Below are 19,149 nucleotides of genomic sequence, written 5' to 3'. Positions count from 1 at the left end.
TCACATTGCTCAATACAAGGTACAGGTGCCCTGCTTCTGCAGAAGACTGTATAGCATCAGTTTCCGTGTGAACTTACATCTTGTAACTCTATCTGCTGCTTTCTTTTACTGCAGAGTCAGGGAGTCTGCAGCTTGTACTAGGCAAAGATTTTAACAGCAGGGGAGGAGGTACACTGAAAGAAGCTTGTCAGTTAGGCTAGACTGACAAATATTTATTTTAGATTATGAATACACTTGAAGTCACGAGCTCTCATTAGCTGTTTAATCATCATTATTACATGGATTTTCAAAGTAAGTACACCAACCACATCAGATCTAAGAGATCTATTTAAAAAGGTAAGTAGTTTTTACTGTGAAATACGATGACAGATTCTCATTAAGGATACATTCACATCCACATTCTTATTTCTATTGTTCTGCTTTTTTAACCGCCTCACGTCCGCCCATAGGATATAAACGTCCTATGGGTGGACGTCTATTTCTGACAGCACGTTTTAAAACGTCCTGTCAGAAATAGCAGCTGCACGCTAATCGTGCAGCTGCTGATCGGGTTGCCCGCTGTCAGTGACAGCAGGGCAACCCAGAGATAAGGCAGGGACAGTGCCCAGGTGTCCCTGCCTTCACGATCGCTGCAGACACAGCGCTCACCGAGCGCTGTGTCTGCAGAGCAGGAAGCGCTGTGCGCTTCCTGTTCCGGCCCGGCGGTCATGTGACCGCCGGGACCGGAGAGTGCAGGGGCTGTGTGAGGTCTCTCAGAGACCTCGATCAGCCCTGCTGTGAGGCTGTACAGCGCAGGATTGCTGCTGTACAGCCTCTATAGGGGTGCATTTGTCCTGTAACTGGGGCTACTATCTCAGCCCCAGTTACAGGAGAAATCAACAGTGAAAAAATAAAAAAAAAGTGAAGTAAATGTCCCCCAGAGGTCTTGTATGACCTTATGGGGGACGAAAAGTGTAAAATAAAATAGAAATAAAATAAAGTGTTGAAAAAATAAAATAAAAAAAAGGTTCACATGTAAAAAAAAAAAAAAATCCCAAGTAAGGAATAAAAAAAAAAAAAAAAATAGAAAAAATAAAATAAAATAGACATATTTAGTATTGCCGCGTCCGTAAAAACCAGCTCTATAAAAATATCACATGACCTAACCCCTCGGGTGAACACCGTAAAAAATAAATAAAGAAAACTGTGTCAAAACAAGCAATTTTTGTCACCTTGCATCACAAAAGGTGCAACACCAAGTGATCAAAAACGCGTATGTCCCACAAAATGGTACCAATAAAACCGTCACCTCATCCCGCAAAAAATGAGCCCCTACATAAGAAAATCTCTCAAAAAATAAAAAAACTATAGCTCTTAGAACATGGAGACACTAAAACATCATTTTTTTGGTTTCAAAAATGCTATTATTGTGTTAAAGTGAAACAAATAAAAAAAAGTATACATATTAGGTATTGCCGCGTCCGTAAAAACCAGCTCTATAAAAATATCACATGACCTAACCCCTCGGGTGAACACCGTAAAAAAAAAAAAAAAAAAAAACTGTGTCAAAACAAGCAATTTTTGTCACCTTGCATCACAAAAGGTGCAACACCAAGTGATCAAAAACGCGTATGTCCCACAAAATAGTACCAATAAAACCGTCACCTCATCCCGCAAAAAATGAGCCCCTACATAAGAAAATCTCTCAAAAAATAAAAAAACTATAGCTCTCAGAACATGGACACATTAAAACATAATTTTTTGGTTTCAAAAATGCTATTATTGTGTAAAACTTTAATAAATGAGAAAAAGTATACATATTAGGTATCGCCACGTCCGTAACAATCTGCTCTATAAAAATGTCACTTGACTGAACCCCTCAGGTGAACGCTGTAAAAATAAATAAATAGAAACTGTGCTAAAACAACCAATTTTTTGGTCACCTTGCCCCATAAAGTGTTATAATGAATGATCAAAAAATCATATGTACCCAAAAATAGTACTAATAAAACTGGCACCTTATCCCCTAGTTTCCAAAATGGGGTCACTTCTTGGGAGTTTCTACTGTAAGGGTGCATCAGGGGGCTTCAAATGGGACATGGCATCTAAAAACCATGTGGAGTTCCTTTCCTTCTGCGCCCTGCCGTGTGCCCATACAGCAGTTTACGACCACATGTGGGGTGTTTCTATAAACCGCAGAATCTGGGTAATAAATATTGAGTTTTGTTTGGCTGTTAACCATCGATGTGTTAAAGAAAAAAATTGATTAAAATGGAAAATCTGCCAAAAAAGTGAAATTTAAAAATTTGATCTCCATTTTCCTTTAATTCTTGTGGAACGCCTAAAGGGTTAACAAAGTTTGTAAAATCGGTTTTGAATACCTTGAGGGGTGTAGTTTCTACAATGGGGTCATTTATGGGGGTATCCACTATGTAGGCCCCACAAAGTGACTTCAGACCTGAACTGGTCCTTATAAAGTGGGTTTTGGCAATTTTCTTACAAATTTGAAGAATTGCTTCTAAACTTCTAAGCCTTCTAACGTCCTAAAAAAATAAAATGACATTTCCAAAATGATGCCAACATAAAGTAGACATATGGGAAATGTTAAATAATAACTATTTTATGAGGTATCACTTTCTGTTTTGAAAGCAGAGAAATTGAAATTTAGAAAATTGCGAATTTTTCAAATTTTTGGGTAAATTTGGGATTTTTTCATAAATAAAGGTGAAATATTTTGACTCAAATTTATGACTATCATGAAGTACAATGTGTCACGAGAAAACAATCTCTGAATGACTTGGATAAATAAAGGTGTTCCAAAGTTATTACCACATAATGTGAGATATGTCAGTTTTGCAAAATTTGGCCTGGTCAGGAAGGGGGCAAAGGGCCCAGATGGGAAGTGGTTAAGGAGCAGAATGATGTAAATAATGGAACCGCAAAACCATTGCATAGCAGACACAAATGTACCAAATGCCCACTTTGACTATTATTGGGTCTATGGGGTTTCTGTCATGGGGATCAGCATTTTACCAGACAAAATAGTGTAACATACATCTTAGCATAAAGAAGTTGACAATGTACAAACAATAGGAGGAACAAATTCAATAGAGATTGAGACTGCACCAAGACTGAGTAATGGAAATATAAACGATATTCAAAAGCTTAAAGATATTTAAAGGCTATTTTGAGCAAATTTTTTTTTTTCCAATTGGTCTTTATTAAAAATAGGAAATCCTTTTTTTCTGTACATAGCTGAAATGCTCTAGAAGCACCCTGTGGATGTTCTGTCTTTTCCGTCATCTAAGGAGCAGACGGACTCCTTATCTCTGCTCTTTGACATTATAAACGCTCATTAAAGCTCAATCCTTATTTTACTGATAAGAATGTGGCTTAAAGGGATATTCCCATCTGAGACAATGGGGGCATATCTCTAGAATATGTCCCCATTGTCTGATAGGTGCGGGTCCCACTTCTGGGACCCGCACCTACACCGAGAACAGAGCGGGGAAGGTGGTGGCCAGAGGACCCGGGGCTTCCACCACCAAGCACTCTCCCCATAGTAGTAAATGGGAGCGCACCGCACTTGCGCAGCCCCCTCTCTCCTTCATTTCTACAGGGCCAATGGAAATAGCTGAGCCAGCGCTCGGCTATTTTCAGCGGCCCCATAGAAATGATTGGAGGGTGGCACATGCGTACTGTGCCCTTCACAACTTCCGGGGCTCCATTCTTGGTCTAGCTGCGGATCTCAGAGGTGGGACCCACACCTATCAGACAATGTCTGAGATGGAAAAACCCTTTTAAATAAATGTTTATGACCTCTTAGTAGTTTAGAGATAACGGAAATTAGATGACGGCACAAAAAGAGAGTATCAGTCACAGTTAGAAAAACAGTTAACCCTTTGTGGTGGAATGGCACAATACTTTTAATAAAGGCCAATTGAAAATACAATTTTTAGCCAAAAATGAGTAAAATGCAATCTTAAACAAAAATTGCCTCTGAAGTTATACATAGCCATTAACCCTTTCAAGCCCGGGGTTTATTTTATTTTTTGGGTTTTTGTTTTGCGCTTCCTGCCTTCCCAGAGCCAAACTTTTTTATGTATGTTCACATAGCCATATGAGAGCTTTTTTTTGCGGGACAAGTTGTACTTTCCAACGCCACCATTTAATAATGCATATGATGTAGTGGGAAGTGGGAAAAAAATTCCAAATTGGGTGAAATTGCAAAAAAAAAGCAATTCCACCACGGTTTTCCAGGTTTTTTTATTTACGACGTTCGATGTGCGATAAAACTGACCAGTTACTTTTATTGTATAGGTCAGTACGAATCCAGCTATACCTTATATGTATAGTTTTTCTTGCGTTTTGATAGTGATAAAAAAAAAATGAAAGTGGGAAAAAATCTGTTTTATTTTTTTGGTTGCCATATTTTGACAGCTATAACCTTTTTATAATTATGTGTACGGAGCTGTATGGGGGCTCATTTTTTGCAGGGCGATCTGAACTTTTCATTGATACCATTCTGGGGTGTGTATGACTTTTTGATCACTTTTTATAAAAAAAAATTGCAGAAAATGAAGCGATCAAAAACGGCGAATCAGCCTTTTGAGCGCTTTTTTTCGTTTTTATGTTCGCCGTATGGGGAATATATTTTTTGATTTTTATACTATGGGCGTTTTCGCAGGCAAGGGCTCCATAGGAAATACTATGCAGCAGCCTCCTGTCATTCATAAAGACGGGGGCTGCTGCATACACGCTCGGGCTCCTCTGATCGCCACACAGGGGAGCCGGAGCACCACCGAAAGTGCGCAACTTCGGTTTCAGCGCGCTCAGATGCAGTGGTCAGGTTTGGCATCTGAGGGGTTAAATGTCCGCGATTGGCATTACTGCCTGTTGAGGACAGGAGCTGCGGTTGTCTGCTAAAAGAAGCAGGTGGCCACCCGCGGCTATGGCGCCCGCAGCGGGCAGGAGCGGGTGCTATCTTTAAACACTCGTTCAGCGCTGTACATGTAAGGCGCTGGGCATGAAGGGGTTAAGCTTGCCTATGTTTTTGTTTATGTTTGGGTATGTGGTTTTTGGGCTAGGTTTCTTTGTATCCAATCAAGGGATCCCACATTTCCAGGAATTTTCTTAGATTTCTTACTTCCAAGCTATCTATTTGTCCTGTCATAGAGTCAATTTACTTTTTCCCACCAAGAGGCTGGATAGGAGTTCAGGGGAGCTTTAAGGTTTTGTGCTTAGTAGTTTAGCAACCATTAATATAGGATGTACTCTGTTTGAGTTTGGATGGGAGAATGGAGAGGGATCCCAGAGAAGAACTAATTGAAGGGTTAATTTCAGATTATTGGCACAAATTATGTTAATTGAGTGTTCAGTTTGTATCCTGAAGCTTGTTCGCAGGATTCCAAGTTTGTTCCCACATCTCTTTGCAAAGGCCATTACTCATTGGCCTACAATTGGACCCATATGCTCTGAGTGACAGGTGTAGTGGTCTCTTCATTTGTCAATCAAAGCTGTCAATCAAAAGAGGAGAGGTGCTGGGAAGTTTTTAGTGCTGAGGATCCAGGGCACTGAACATGAAAGGACTTGTGGTTGTGCCACAGGAGATAAAGACATTGATTTATCAGTCATACAACCTGTATGACTGCACCAATCTCCCTTTCATCTATACAGTTTCAGCACTTATGAAAGATCCAAACTGCTGTCAGGTTAATTTACATAAAACTGGTAAAGCCACAGCACAATTAATTTCCATTCAAAGAAGTAATGAATATAGGTTATATAAAGAGTTGGCCTCCCTTTGGGCCATAATCCCCTTTTGAACCCCTGATTTCTACATGCATCATTTCAAAATGTTTTTTACAATGAAAGTTTTAAATAGCTTCTATAAGTTGGCCTCAGCATTTGCTGCCTTCTAAGTTCCGATTTACTGCATTTTCTCTAATTAGATAAACTCAGCTAAGTCTGTAAAGCAAAGAGGTACTTTTACTCCATTGCATTAACAAATCAATTGTAATTGACTTTTTAAGCTATTAGCATGATCATCCTGCTTATAGATTGGAATGCCTGACAAAATCTAGAAAGAAGTTCATTGAATAAATTAGACAGAATGGCTGCTGGCCTGTGCCTGTCTCTTTTGTTAGTGCATTTTCTTATCTGCCAAACTCAGAAAACTTTAATGAGGAGAAACGTTACAGTCCAAAAAATTAGAGCCCCATTGAAAACCTTTTTTACTTCAAAATTCCTAGCTCCACCTCATCCCTACCTCTCGTTTTCCTCTTCTGTGCTTTTACATACATTTGCTTAAATTCTTAGATATATTACGCTGGATGCTACTGTTCACCGTATTATAATATGATAATATGATTGATCAGGGTCCATTTATATCCATAATACGACAAATCCAGTAGATCATTAGAAGCCACGACATGGATGTTAACATTACTTTTTACTTTTTTTCTTTACATCCAACAATAGAACTTGGTGCGTTCATATCAGTGCAGTTTTAAGATAAAAAACTGAAATATGGAGTGTTAGAGAAAGGAGGAATTGTGAATAGTGTTTGTTATTTGCTCTATGCACTTCTATCAGCTGTACAGTATAACGCCATGTATTTGCAGGAATTTTGTATTCATGAGCTGGAGGATTCTTAGGTTTTCCATCTTTGCTAGATTGTGCAGGGCAAGGGTTTTATCGTTTACATTGGCACACTGCTAGGTGGAGGCTAGGGCAGCGCTAAAGCCCACCTATTAGTTCCAGTGACGTCACCGGGCTCACTACTGAGCGGAAGCCTCCGCCTAGCAGTCGCCATGGAGAGCCCGTGCGTTACCGGATCTCCAAAAAATGCCTTTTCCATGCAGGGGAATTCAGTGCAGGGCAAACGAGAGCATCAGAGCATGAAATGCTCTGATGCAAATATCAGGGAGGCCGGGGGGGTGAAGATGGGATATGTCCAGCTTCAGCTCTGAACTCGGACAACCCCCTAAGGAATGATGGAACACTTGGTAAACTATACCTGTGTTTAATGCCTGTCTTCTCCAAATAGAGACAAGTTTGAAAAGAATAGATTGAGTAGTTTTGTTATTTATTATCCGGAAGAGGCTCTTAAACAGTATGCCTATTATAAAACTCTGGGAGTTGAACTTTGTATAGTCTAAAACGTGTTTGGTTTTAATATTCCAATAAGTTCTTGTTAGTCACTTGTGATAAATTTTTAGACTATGTGTGTCTCTAAGGATTGCTTGCCTTTGGTCTTGTGGCACTCAATAAATCAGCCCACTCATCTCTTGGTTAAAGTATTACATTCAGAATAGAAAAACATCCTCTTAGATGCCAAACGACTACAAATGGAAACTATGTGGTTAGTCTAAAAGATCGGAAAAGCCCTTTCACTGGTCACGTTTAGTTAACATCAGATTGAAGCAAGCAGTGGTGTTTATGCGTTGTAGCACCACAAATCCCAGCACATACAGACCTCTTGCCTGCTTGTGTCTGGAACTTAATATGAAAAACTCTCATGCATTTGGAAGGTTATTTATAATGGGATTTATACAGAAATAATACATTTGCTTTACAGAAAATTGTCGCAGAGACACAAGTTTATTTCAGCTTGCTCATATCAGACAGATGCTGAAGACATTTTTGCATCATAGTAAAGATGTCCACAGATGCAGTATGCCTAAAGATTGGGGATCTTTACAATCTTACCAATGCATAAAACTGTCTTCTTTAAAATAGCATTTGGGTTAGGAACAATTATGTATCAGTGACACCTACAGCATAACCTCAAATAAAATGAACGAATAAAGGGGGTCATTTATTAAGACCATTGTTTTATACGTCAGTCCACTGTCTATCCACTTCCTTGCCCATGCCACACCCACTTTTTTAGTGGCGTGAGAGGAGAAAAGTTGCAGATTTAGGCATATTTCTGGATAATAAATTACCCCCAAAGTGTGCATCACAGCTGCTGCCCCAAGGCTCACACTGCAGAGGCAAGAGGTGGAAAACTTTACCTCCAATACTTTGGGGCCTTTCCACACCTGCAGTGCAGAGAAGAAGAGCACTTCTACATAATTCTATATATACATTTATTTAATGTTGAGAACATTTTTGCCTTAAAGAGGACCTTTCACTTGTAAAAACAATGTGAACTAAGTATGCTGACATATAGAGCGGCGCCCGGGGATCTCACTGCACTTACTATTACCCAGGGCGCCGCTCCGTTCTCCCGTTATGCCCTCCGGTACCTTTGCTCTTTAAGTTATAGTAGGCGGTGTCTTCCCTTGTCCTGTGGGCGTCTCCTTCTCCTAGGCTGTAGCGCTGGCCAATCGCAGCGCACAGCTCACAGCCTGGGAGAAAAAAACCTCCCAGGCTGTGAGCTGTGCGCTGCGATTGGCCAGCGCTGCAGCCTAGGAGAAGGAGACGCCCACAGGACAAGGGAAGACACCGCCTACTATAACTTAAAGAGCAAAGGTACCGGAGGGCATAACGGGAGAACGGAGCGGCGCCCAGGGATAATAGTAAGTGCAGTGAGATCCCCGGGCGCCGCTCTATATGTCAGCATACTTAGTTCACATTGTTTTTCCAAGTGAAAGGTCCTCTTTAACATGAACCCATGAGTCATTGGGGAAAATTGAATTATTAACAATAGCTGCATTTCAAATGCTTTAGTGTTATAACATTTACTTTTACTGACATATGGAAGCCCTTGCTGCCATATTACTCATAAGTTTTCTCTTTTTATATTGTACTTTTTGCCGTCTTAAACATAATTTATATATCTAGCCCAGATTGTTATGTTCAAAAGTCTCCATGGTCAGACATGTTCCTGCTGATTTTACTTACACCAACATCAAGTTGTAAGTCTTCAGTTGTGTCAACAGAATATAAAGTGCACAGAATAACTACAAGTTTGCTGGGAAAGTGTGTAGCATAACTTCTTCTCTCCTTTCCCTTCGCAATTCGTCTTTGTAATCTGCCAAAGGCTTGATTGTCTAATCTGATCCCACAAAATAAAAAAAACTGCTGTTAGAAAGGTGTCAGTACACAGAGGGCATCACAGTTTACTGCACCTTGGCCTCTAGCTGCAGAACAATCAAAGTGACATGCCGACCTCTAACCACCTCTGAAAACACCTACAATAGGATGAGGACTAGACTGTGTCGCAATGGTGGCCTGGTCTGATGAATCATGTTTTCATGAACTTCATGTGGACGGCTGGTGCATGTGTGTGGCTTAACTTGGAAAGAGATGGCATCAGGTATTGTGAAGAAGGCAAACATTTGAGATTCAGTGTGATGCTCTGGGCAATTTTATGCTGGGAAACTTAGGTTCTTGGCATATTTGGATGCTACTTTGACACATACCACCAAAATAACTATGTCATCAGAAAATAGGTTCACAAATTGTGTGGGAACACGAAAGATTGTTTTTATTTATTCTGGTTCATCCTTAATTCTGTCAAAATGACTGAAACATTGACAGAACCAAAGAACCACGTGATAAAGCAGTGGGTTACATTGACCACTGCTATTGACCTTCATGTGACAGATCCAAAGCTGTGTCATGATGTTTTTGCAGAGACCAGTGTGCAGATGTGAACAGAGATCAGAGAAAAAGAATAATGGCAAAACCTTTGAGAAGTGTCATAGTAATAGTGGACACTGCAATGATATTGCATCATATTGATAACAGGACATAAGATCAAAAATTTTAAATAAACTCAGGGGAATATTTATCGTATTGGGTTAAAGTTGTCCACAGAGGCTTCAAGTTAGTTGCCTAGTTCTCCTTAAAGTAAATTGTTAAAGGAGTTTTATCTTCACCACCAGTATCTGATAGGTGTGTTCCACCACTGGGTCCCACACCTATCTCCAGAATGGATCCCCAAAAGTGTAGGAGAGCACACCGCACATGCACAGCATGCTGTCGACTTAGTCGACCGAGTGCACATGGTTATTTTCAGTACTCCTATACAAGTGAATGGAGAGCACACAGCCCAAGCACGGCCACCGCTCCGTACACCTCTATGGAACTGATGTAAATAGCTGAATCTCCACTCAACTATTTTCAGAATTTCCATAGAAATTAATTGGGGGTTGCCACACACGGGTCTCTGCCCTCCGTTCACTTTGGAGTCCCTTTTTGTGGGTAGGACTGGGTCCCAGAGGTGGGTCCTGCATCTATCCTAGCGATATACCACCAATATCTGAGGTGGGACAGCCCCTTTAACTCAAATACTGGGGTTAGTGCCCTATTAGGCAGCCCAATTTTCGGGCCAATTATTAGGAACAAGCATTCATAGGACCGCTAATTATTAATAACTATCCCATATAATCGAACAGGCGGTCAGCTGGTGTACGAGCCAACGCTTGTTTGTCAGCTGAAGGGTATCTTTCATTTTATTTTCGGCAGCATCTCTCAATGTGTAATCAGGGATGTGCTGCCAATTATCAACAGAACTGACTGAGGGAGGAATGACTGCAGTAACTATTATTCCTCCCACATTAAGTTTGCTATGGCCTGTGCAATCAGGCCAGTGAAAATCAGCGCCTAAGGATGTGTTATCATTCATCAATGCTCGCACTGCTCAAAACTACAGCCCTTACTCCACACCTTGTAACATTAGTTTCAAATGACCGTTTGACAGGGGGAACTAAGCAAACTTATCTTATTTTTCATTCTGACGGTTAATTACTTGTGGTTGAAATGACATCATTCAGCAACTGTTACAGGATCAATCCCATATGCCTTGTCATATGGATGAATAACTATTTTAATCATGTCTTTAGATACAGGAATTCAACCTCATTATCTCTCATACACTCTAAAGTAGATTTGGAAGCTGGGATGAAATGTTTTTTTTACATATATTGTACATGTTTTTTCCTAGAAAATATTCTAGAGCATGAACTTTTTTTTTTTATTAAATAAAGGTACAAATCTTGATTTAATTACCATCTGCTTGATTTGCATAAAAATGAGTTTACCTCCCTTCTTGTATTTCCACGAATAGTTGATTTAGTATAGTATGTAAACATTCATTATTATTATTAGTATATTTTATTTAAAGCCCACAGATGCTGGCAATTTTCACCATTGTCAAATTGCCTCTACAGCATTTGGTACGACAATCTCTAGATCTGGAATATCATGTCTAAATCTGATAAGCCACTAATGACAGTCTGAACTGTAAAACAAACATTCTTATTAATCTGGATGCTGTGGCAGAGCCAGGCACTCTCACTTTAATTTCATTACATATTCCTAGGTGTGAATGTACTTTTTCTTTCCTTTTAGCTTTTCTAGAATGCTTGTGCTAAAATCCATTTAAAAACTGCAACCTCAGTAAACAGCAGCAGAGTGAACATATGGCTGTCTGTGTGCAGGAAGCAAAGCAGGTATCTACAGGAAGCAGGTGTTAAAGTGGATGTTTGAACTTGCCCCCAGATCACCCCCTAACAGGTGGCTAGAGGCACTTGTCTGACCATGTGATTTTTATCGAGAGAGCTACCAGGTCTGGCTGACTGCTACAGGCAGGGGAAGAGGGACTTTTCTTTATCGCTTTGATGAGGATATTGCCCAAAAGCATGTCTTATTGGTGTTTCCAAAGGTCCTCTTGGAAGAGTATGCAGTTTAATTAGGAGCTTCCGTAAAACACGTTCCCTCACACTTTTCCCCCTGCAGCGTTTTTAGCACATCAGAGTCCATCTGAGTTGCCCCAGGCTGAGTCAAACAGATAGGCATCTGGCATTCCATTTGTGCAAGCTGTCATTACATGCAGAGACTCACACCAGTTTCCCTTTGCCTTGTCTACAAATACAGCTTTATGTCAGGAGATCATTTTCATTAATATTAACATGTCTATGGTCTTCAGACTTACATGGCCCAAGGATGGTCACGCACAATTGTACTGTATACTGGTAATGCTAGCTCAGAAATGCATCTCAATAGTATACAACTTGTAGATTTATCTTCACATTGGCTATATTTGTTTTTAATCCAATATAAAACAGAAGTTTTTTCTTTCATTGCTTGAATTTGGAGAGCAGGAGCTCACTTGGTTTACTGAAGTTAATTTGTAAATGACACTCATGATGGTAACATAAAGAGGTCATGTTATTCCAGGGGCGGACTGGCCATATGCCTCCGGCATTTAACTGGATTGCCATCCTCTGAATGGTGATAGAGTTGAATGATGCTTCAGTATTTTGATCTGCACTGTATATTTGGGTCTACTGGGGAAGTATTTTGTGCTCCACCATAGTATTGCTGTTTCTACCTACCTATAATGGTGTTGCCTACTTATATTGTCCCTGTTATCTGTCAGTTTGGACCCACCTACAACATGGGGCCACTTTTAGATTTTTTTCCATGGACATTTTAAGCTCCCAGTCCGTCCCAGGGTTATCTAACAAAGCTGGTAGAGTGTACAACAGATACTGACTACACACCCTCACTTAGAAATCTGGGTATGTCATTGTGACGGGTAGAGTTTTTGCTTAAGATTTTATCCAGTCATTTAGTTGCTACAGATGCTAATGCTATTATTATATTTTATTGAATCTACAGAATGTTTTATTCCCTTGTATATACAGTGGATATAAAAAGTCTACACACCCCTGTTAAAATGTCAGGTTTCTGTGCAGTAAAAAAATTAGACAAAGATAAATCATTTCAGAACTTTTTCCACCTTTAATGTTACCTATAAACTGTACCACTCAATTGAAAAACAAACTGAATTCTTTTAGGTGGAGGGAAGAAAGCAAAAATAAATTAATGTGCTTGCATAAGTGTGCAAACCCTCTTATAACTGGGGATGTAGCTGTGTTCAGAATTAAAGAGGACCTTTCACCGATTATTACTCTATGAACTAACTATACAGACATGTAGAGCGGCGCCCGGGGATCTCCCTACACTTACTATTATCCCCGGGCGCTGCTCCGTTCTCCCGCTATGCCCTACGGTATCTCTGTTCCCTAAGTTATGGTAGGCGGAGTCTGCCCTTGTTCTGCTGTAGTGCTGGCCAATCGCATTGCAGAGCTCACAGCCTGGGAGAAAATAACCTCCCAGGCTGTGAGCTCTGCGCTGTGATTGGCCAGCGCTAGAGCAGAACAAGGGCAGACTCCGCCTACCATAACTTAGGGACTGGAATCTCCGCCTACTATAACTTAGTGAGCGGAGATACCGGAGGGCATAGCAGGAGAACGGAGCGGCGCCCGGGGATAATAGTAAGTGCAGTGAGATCCCCGGGTGCCGTTCTACATGTCTGTATAGTTAGTTCATAGTGTAATAATCGGTGAAAGGTCCTCTTTAAGCAATCACATTCAAAATCATGTTAAATAGGAGTCAGCATACACCTGCCATCATTTAAAGTGCCTCTGATTAACCCCAAATAAAGTTCAGCTGCTCTAGTTGGTCTTTACTGAAATTTTCTTAGTCGCATCCCACAGCAAAAGCCATGGTCCACAGAGAGCTTTCAAAGCATCGTTAAAAGGTATCAGTCAGGAGAAGGGTACAAAAGAATTTCCAAGGCATTAGATATACCATGGAACACAGTGAAGACAGTCATCATCAAGTGGAGAAAATATGGCACAATAGTGACATTACCAAGAACTGGGCGTCCCTCCAAAATTGATGAAAAGACGAGAAGAAAACTGGTCTGGGAGGCTACCAAGAGGCCTACAGCAACATTAAAGGAGCTGCAGAAATATCTGGAAAGTACTGGCTGTGTGGTACATGTGACAACAATCTCCCGTATTCTTCATATGTCTGGGCTATGGGGTAGAGTGGCAAGACGAAAGCCTTTTCTTACAAAGAAAAACATCCAAGCCAGGCTACATTTTGCAAAAACACATCTGAAGTCTCCCAAAAGCATGTGGGAAAAGGTGTTATGGTCTGATGAAACCAAGGTTGAACTTTTTGGCCATAATTCCAAAAGATATGTTTGACACAAAAACAACACTGCACATCACTAAAAGAACACCATACCCACAGTGAAGCATGGTGGTGGCAGCATCATGCATTGCGGCTATTTTTCTTCAGCTGGAACTGGGGCCTTAGTTAAGCTAGAGGGAATTATGAACAGTTCCAAATATCCGTCAATATTGGCACAAAAACTTCAGGCTTCTGCTAGAAAGCTGAACATGAAGAGGAACTTTATCTTTCAGCATGACAACGACCCAAAGCATACATCCAAATCGACAAATAAATGGCTTCATCAGAAGAAGAATAAAGTTTTGGAATGACCCAGCCAGAGCCCAGACCTGAATCCGATTGAAAATCTGTGGGGTGATCTGAAGAGGGCTGTGCACAGGATGTTGCCAAGTCAAAATGTGCCATGCTGATAGACTCATACCCAAAAAGACTGAGTGCTGTAATAAAATCAAAAGGTGCTTCAACAAAGTATTAGTTTAAGGTTTTTTTTTTTTTTTACAGAAGAGAAACTTGACATTTTAACAGGGGTAGAGCTCACACACCCCTGTTAAAATGGACTTTTTATATACAGTGGACTTTTTATATCCACTGTATATCGTATGTTGACCATTTGACCTTTGTTCTGATGCTACTGTATTACATATTGTGTTGTATACTATATGGCCCTTTCAAGCACATCACATAAGCATCCTCAGGGTGAAAGTAAAGTGTTTATCCGCTCACTGCAGACAATTCAGAGCACATATCCTATCACAGACAAAGGAGTGGAGGAAGAGCAGACTCAGGACACCGCATAGGCCATTGGCAATAGCATTGCTCTGAAGAAACATGGGACATTTAGCACTTGTCTTTACAGTAAAACAATTAACTTTAGTAGGTTAACATCATGAGCACAAAACTGATAGCAGCAAGATGCATAATCTAATAGGCTATCCCTGAGGACCACTTACTTAAGCACCCTTTACACAAGAGGATAAATGATTTGATTGAACGATGAACGAGTCGTTATTCGAGTCATTAACATTCAAACGGAAACCTTCTAGATGCATGGAGTATTGTGTAAAAATGTGTGAGTGTGATTGTGTAATAGATCGTTTCTCAGGTAAACAGTTGCATCTACACTAAAAGATAATTGACTATTGGGTGGTATTGGGAAATATTGGATTATGTTATAGTCATGGCGCTTGAGGAAAATTGACAAAAACGAAGGAGAAGGATTTGGTAGAAAGTGGCTCTCTGAAAAGAGATTAGCAAGAAATAAGAGAAAACAACCAAGAGGGTTTCAGGAATTACTTATGTATAACCGAAGCCTGTTTTCTAATTAAAAACCAACCTTCAAAGTGTTTCCTCCCACTTCAATTTGACCAATAGTAGAAGACTGGAAGGCCCAAACAAATTTCGAATCCACAGCCTTATGTTGTTTGCGCATGTACTTTTGGCTGTGGTAATTAACATGATATGAGTGGCGTATCTGTGCTGTAAAGTACGATACCTGTTTTCACTTGTGGAATTCTGGACGATGAACCGTGATTTAGGTGTCTACATCAGCGATTGCAGGAACAAATATACTAAACAATTATCCCTTGTTATTTGATCGATCAAAGCTTTTACACTACTCTATAACTGATCACCTTTGCTCGATTTTAAGATTTTTTTGAATGATTGTCTACGCGTGTCTTTAGACCTATTTTATACTTTAGTCATTTAGTCAGTGTTTGCTCAGTGATTTCCATCTGAAATGTTTAACCAAAACCAGAAGTGGAGCCTACACAGAGATGGGGTATGAAGAAAAGATTTTCACTTGTTCTATTTTTGACCCCCATCTGGTTTTGGCTCACAATAACTGATAAAAATCATTGACAAAAATGTGACCAAATCACCGAAGTGTTAACTAGGCCTTAGTCTGAAATGTGTAAGCATCTTCTTCTTTTGGTTTTGTACTGATTATTTTAACCTAATGTCATGACAAGTGCTAGATTTTACAAGTTTCTCTAGAACAACCCTGAAATGGTGCCAACTCTATTGTACACAGATTTGTTTTGCATTATATTTTACAAGTAAACCCAGGAAGTACATATTAGAAATACACTGTCTATATTTATAGCTTAGATTTTTGGGGATGGCTGAAGCCTTCTAAAGTCCTAATGTAATTATAGTTTGTTGATATATACACTTACAGGCTATGAATACCTTCAGATCCATTGTTATTCATTTACATGTATTTTAGGCTAAAAATCATTTTAGTAATAGACTTTTATTACACATTTTGCTTGATTTGGCTTCTGCTGCTTCCATGTTTCACAGTGCATAGCAGTTGCAGAATGCTGTTCTGTGATATATCAATCAGAGACCTTGTCTACCTGCTCATTCTCCAGCCCATCTCCGACCTTCGCTAAACAAAATTCAACTTTGATTTAGGCATAAATCAACTTAGTCTTGGAATTGGGAGACAAACTCTCTGATGCATTTAATATAGAACAGCTTTCACAGCAGCTGCAGAAGGCAAACAGAAGAAAATGTTTAATGTTTAAGTCTATTACATTTTTTTACCTCGTGATACATGTAAATCAGTGAAATGAATGGCTCTGAACAGGTGTCCATGGTATTTAACAATTGAACGTATGCAAGGTAGTAAGGAACTATGAACCTATTGATTGATTACCTGGTACCTGTGTAGCACCAATATCTTTAACAGAGATGTACATAGATTGTAATCACTTACTCACTGACTCGGTTTCTATAAATACCATGTAAGGCTCTATTCACATTGTGTTTGAGGTTGCCATTTGACATATACATGGAGAAATACACCTGACATATGTATCTCATGTCAGATATTCCAAATATTCAGTGCAAATGCCACGTTTATAGACCCTTACAATACTGATCAACTTACCATATCTTCAGCTCTGGTGTAATAACGTTAAATGAATATTATATTTATATATACATTTATGGGTACCAAAAATCAAACCATGGTCACCTGACCAAAAACTCCTTTTAGGGGTCCTATGTATATGTTAAAACTTTAACTTTTATTATTTACTTTTAAAATGAAAATACTCAGAGAAACCAATACTACAAGGTAATTTAAAAATATCAGGATGCAGTTACGGGCTAATTCAGTTAATGTATGTCTTATTTGGGCCGCTGTTGCTCGCCCTACATTCTATTTAAAGGGGTTGTCCGGGTTCAGAGCTGAACGCCCGGCAGTGTGTTCGGTGACGTCACCGGCTCTGAGGGGCGGGCTTTAGCTCTGCCCCAGCCGTTTTACTGGCTAGGGCAGAGATAAATCCCGCCCATCAGTGCCGGTGACGTCACCGGGGTTCCTGTCTGCCCCATGGAGAGCCCCGGTACGTCACCGGAACTCCTAAAAATGCCTTTGCCCTGCGCAATTTAGCGCAGGGCAAAGGAGAGCATCGGAGCATGAACTGCTCCGATGCTCATGTCAGGGGGGCTGCCGGGGTGAAAACTGAGGGATGTCCGGGTTCAGCTCAGAACCTGGACAACCCCTTTAAGAGGTGGTTAACCTCATGGATACTCTATGGCCATGTATCACTGCAGGTTAGCAGGTGTGTTTTCAATGGTGAATTGTTTGGTGTCCCTATAGGTCCTATGTATAGGAATTTCTATTGTAAATAGATCAGATGTATTCCTATATCCCTATGCGACAGACATCCATCATTAATTCACACATCTCACAAGCTGGGAGATCAGGCAGTTTGCCTCTGAACATTTGCACAAAATGTATTGAGCTGGACAATGATTGTGACCGTATTGGTTGTGGATCTTGCCCTATACTGCAGCCTGTCTAAATTTTGTGGATTGTCACTACTCCACCCGACATGTTTCGCCGGTGGGGTAGTGACAATCCACAATTTTTAGACAGGTTGGAGTATAGGGCAAGATCCAAAACCAGTAGGGTCACAATCATTGTCCAGCTCAATACATATTGTGCAAATGTTCAGAGGCAAACTGCCTGATCTCCCAGCTTGTGAGATGTGTGAATGAATGATGGATGTCTGTTGCATAGGGATATAGGAATACATCTCATCTATTTATAATAGAAATTTGTATACTTAGGACCTATAGGGACACCAAACAATTCACCATTGAAAACACACCTGCTAAACTGCGGTGATACATGGCCATAGAGTATCCATGAGTTTAACCACCTCTTAAATAGAATGTAGAGCGAGCGACAGCGGCCCAAAAAAGACATAAATTAACTGACTTAGCCCGTAACTGCAACCTGATATTTTTTAAATACCTTGTAGTATTGGCTTCTCTGAGTATTTTTGTTTTAAAAGTAAATAATAAAGGTTAAAGTTTTAACATATAGATAGGACCCCTAAAAGGAGTTTTTGGTCAGGTGACCGTGGTTTGATTTTGTTACAATCTCCTGAGGGCCCTATAGGGACAAAAATCTGTTTTTTTTTATGGGTACCAGGCACAACAGTTGTGAAGACATTTGAACATTTTTTACATTAGAGTATCATATGAAAAAGTCATTAAGCCCCATTCATTTTTTGTAACGTCACATACAGCGTTTACAGGCCAGTCAACCAGAAACAAGCAGTGGAAAATGGAGGAAGTCGAGGCTTCTGACTGTTGCTGGCTTAAGATGAAAATGGAAGGTGAGAACTTGGCAAGTTAAGTTTATTTTAAAGACGACTCAAGGCTCATCCATTTAAAATAACATGTGAAAACATGATGCCAGGTGCACGTGAAAAAATGCAGATGACAGTATTCACCACAAAATGGTGTAAAAGGGCAATAGTATAATTAAGACTTTGTCCACATCTGCAATATGGCTTGTGCTCATAATGGCAGCTATACGGATTTATTGGACCTGTCGTTCAGTGGGTCTGAAGAAGCTCATAAGCTTATTATGGGGTTCTGTCAAAGTTTTTTCAGTTTTCATAGCAAGACTAGAACTTGTGTGAGCGTAGCCTAACTTGGCATCATCATTGGTTATAATTTGAGTTGTATAATGAGAATCTATGTCTCTTCTTGTGGTTTCTTCTGCATTGTGGTAGTAGTGGTCACCAAGCCAATGCCATAGCACTACATGTACCAAGAGTGGGCACAGGAATCTGCTTTGTCCGATTCCAGCTTTAGATCCCTTTCTTTGAAATCACAGAAAGCATGAGAAGAAAGCATATATTTACTATAAAAATGTGCAAGATAACTACAAAAAGCAAAAAGATTGTTATGTTTTCTGTCTAG

General features: G+C 40.0%; 1 protein-coding gene across 4 annotated transcripts in view; it reads left to right on the top strand.

Annotated features, from left to right (window-relative positions):
- The window catches only part of NFIB (nuclear factor I B), a 246,934-nt gene that overhangs the window by 162,794 nt on the left and 64,991 nt on the right, over positions 1-19,149 (top strand). For 3 of the 4 annotated variants that reach the window (XM_040417163.1, XM_040417162.1, XM_040417165.1), the window contains exon 7: positions 18,468-18,557. The exons of the other annotated variant lie outside the window; for it this stretch is intronic. In XM_040417163.1, coding sequence (XP_040273097.1) covers positions 18,468-18,557 — 90 coding nt within the window. The remainder of the gene's footprint in view (positions 1-18,467; positions 18,558-19,149) is intronic. 4 annotated transcript variants of the gene reach the window in all.

The sequence above is a fragment of the Bufo bufo genome, chromosome 2 (assembly GCF_905171765.1).
Source record: "Bufo bufo chromosome 2, aBufBuf1.1, whole genome shotgun sequence".
NCBI classification, from domain to species: Eukaryota; Metazoa; Chordata; class Amphibia; order Anura; family Bufonidae; genus Bufo; species Bufo bufo.
This window is presented reverse-complemented; position numbering and strand designations above follow the sequence as displayed.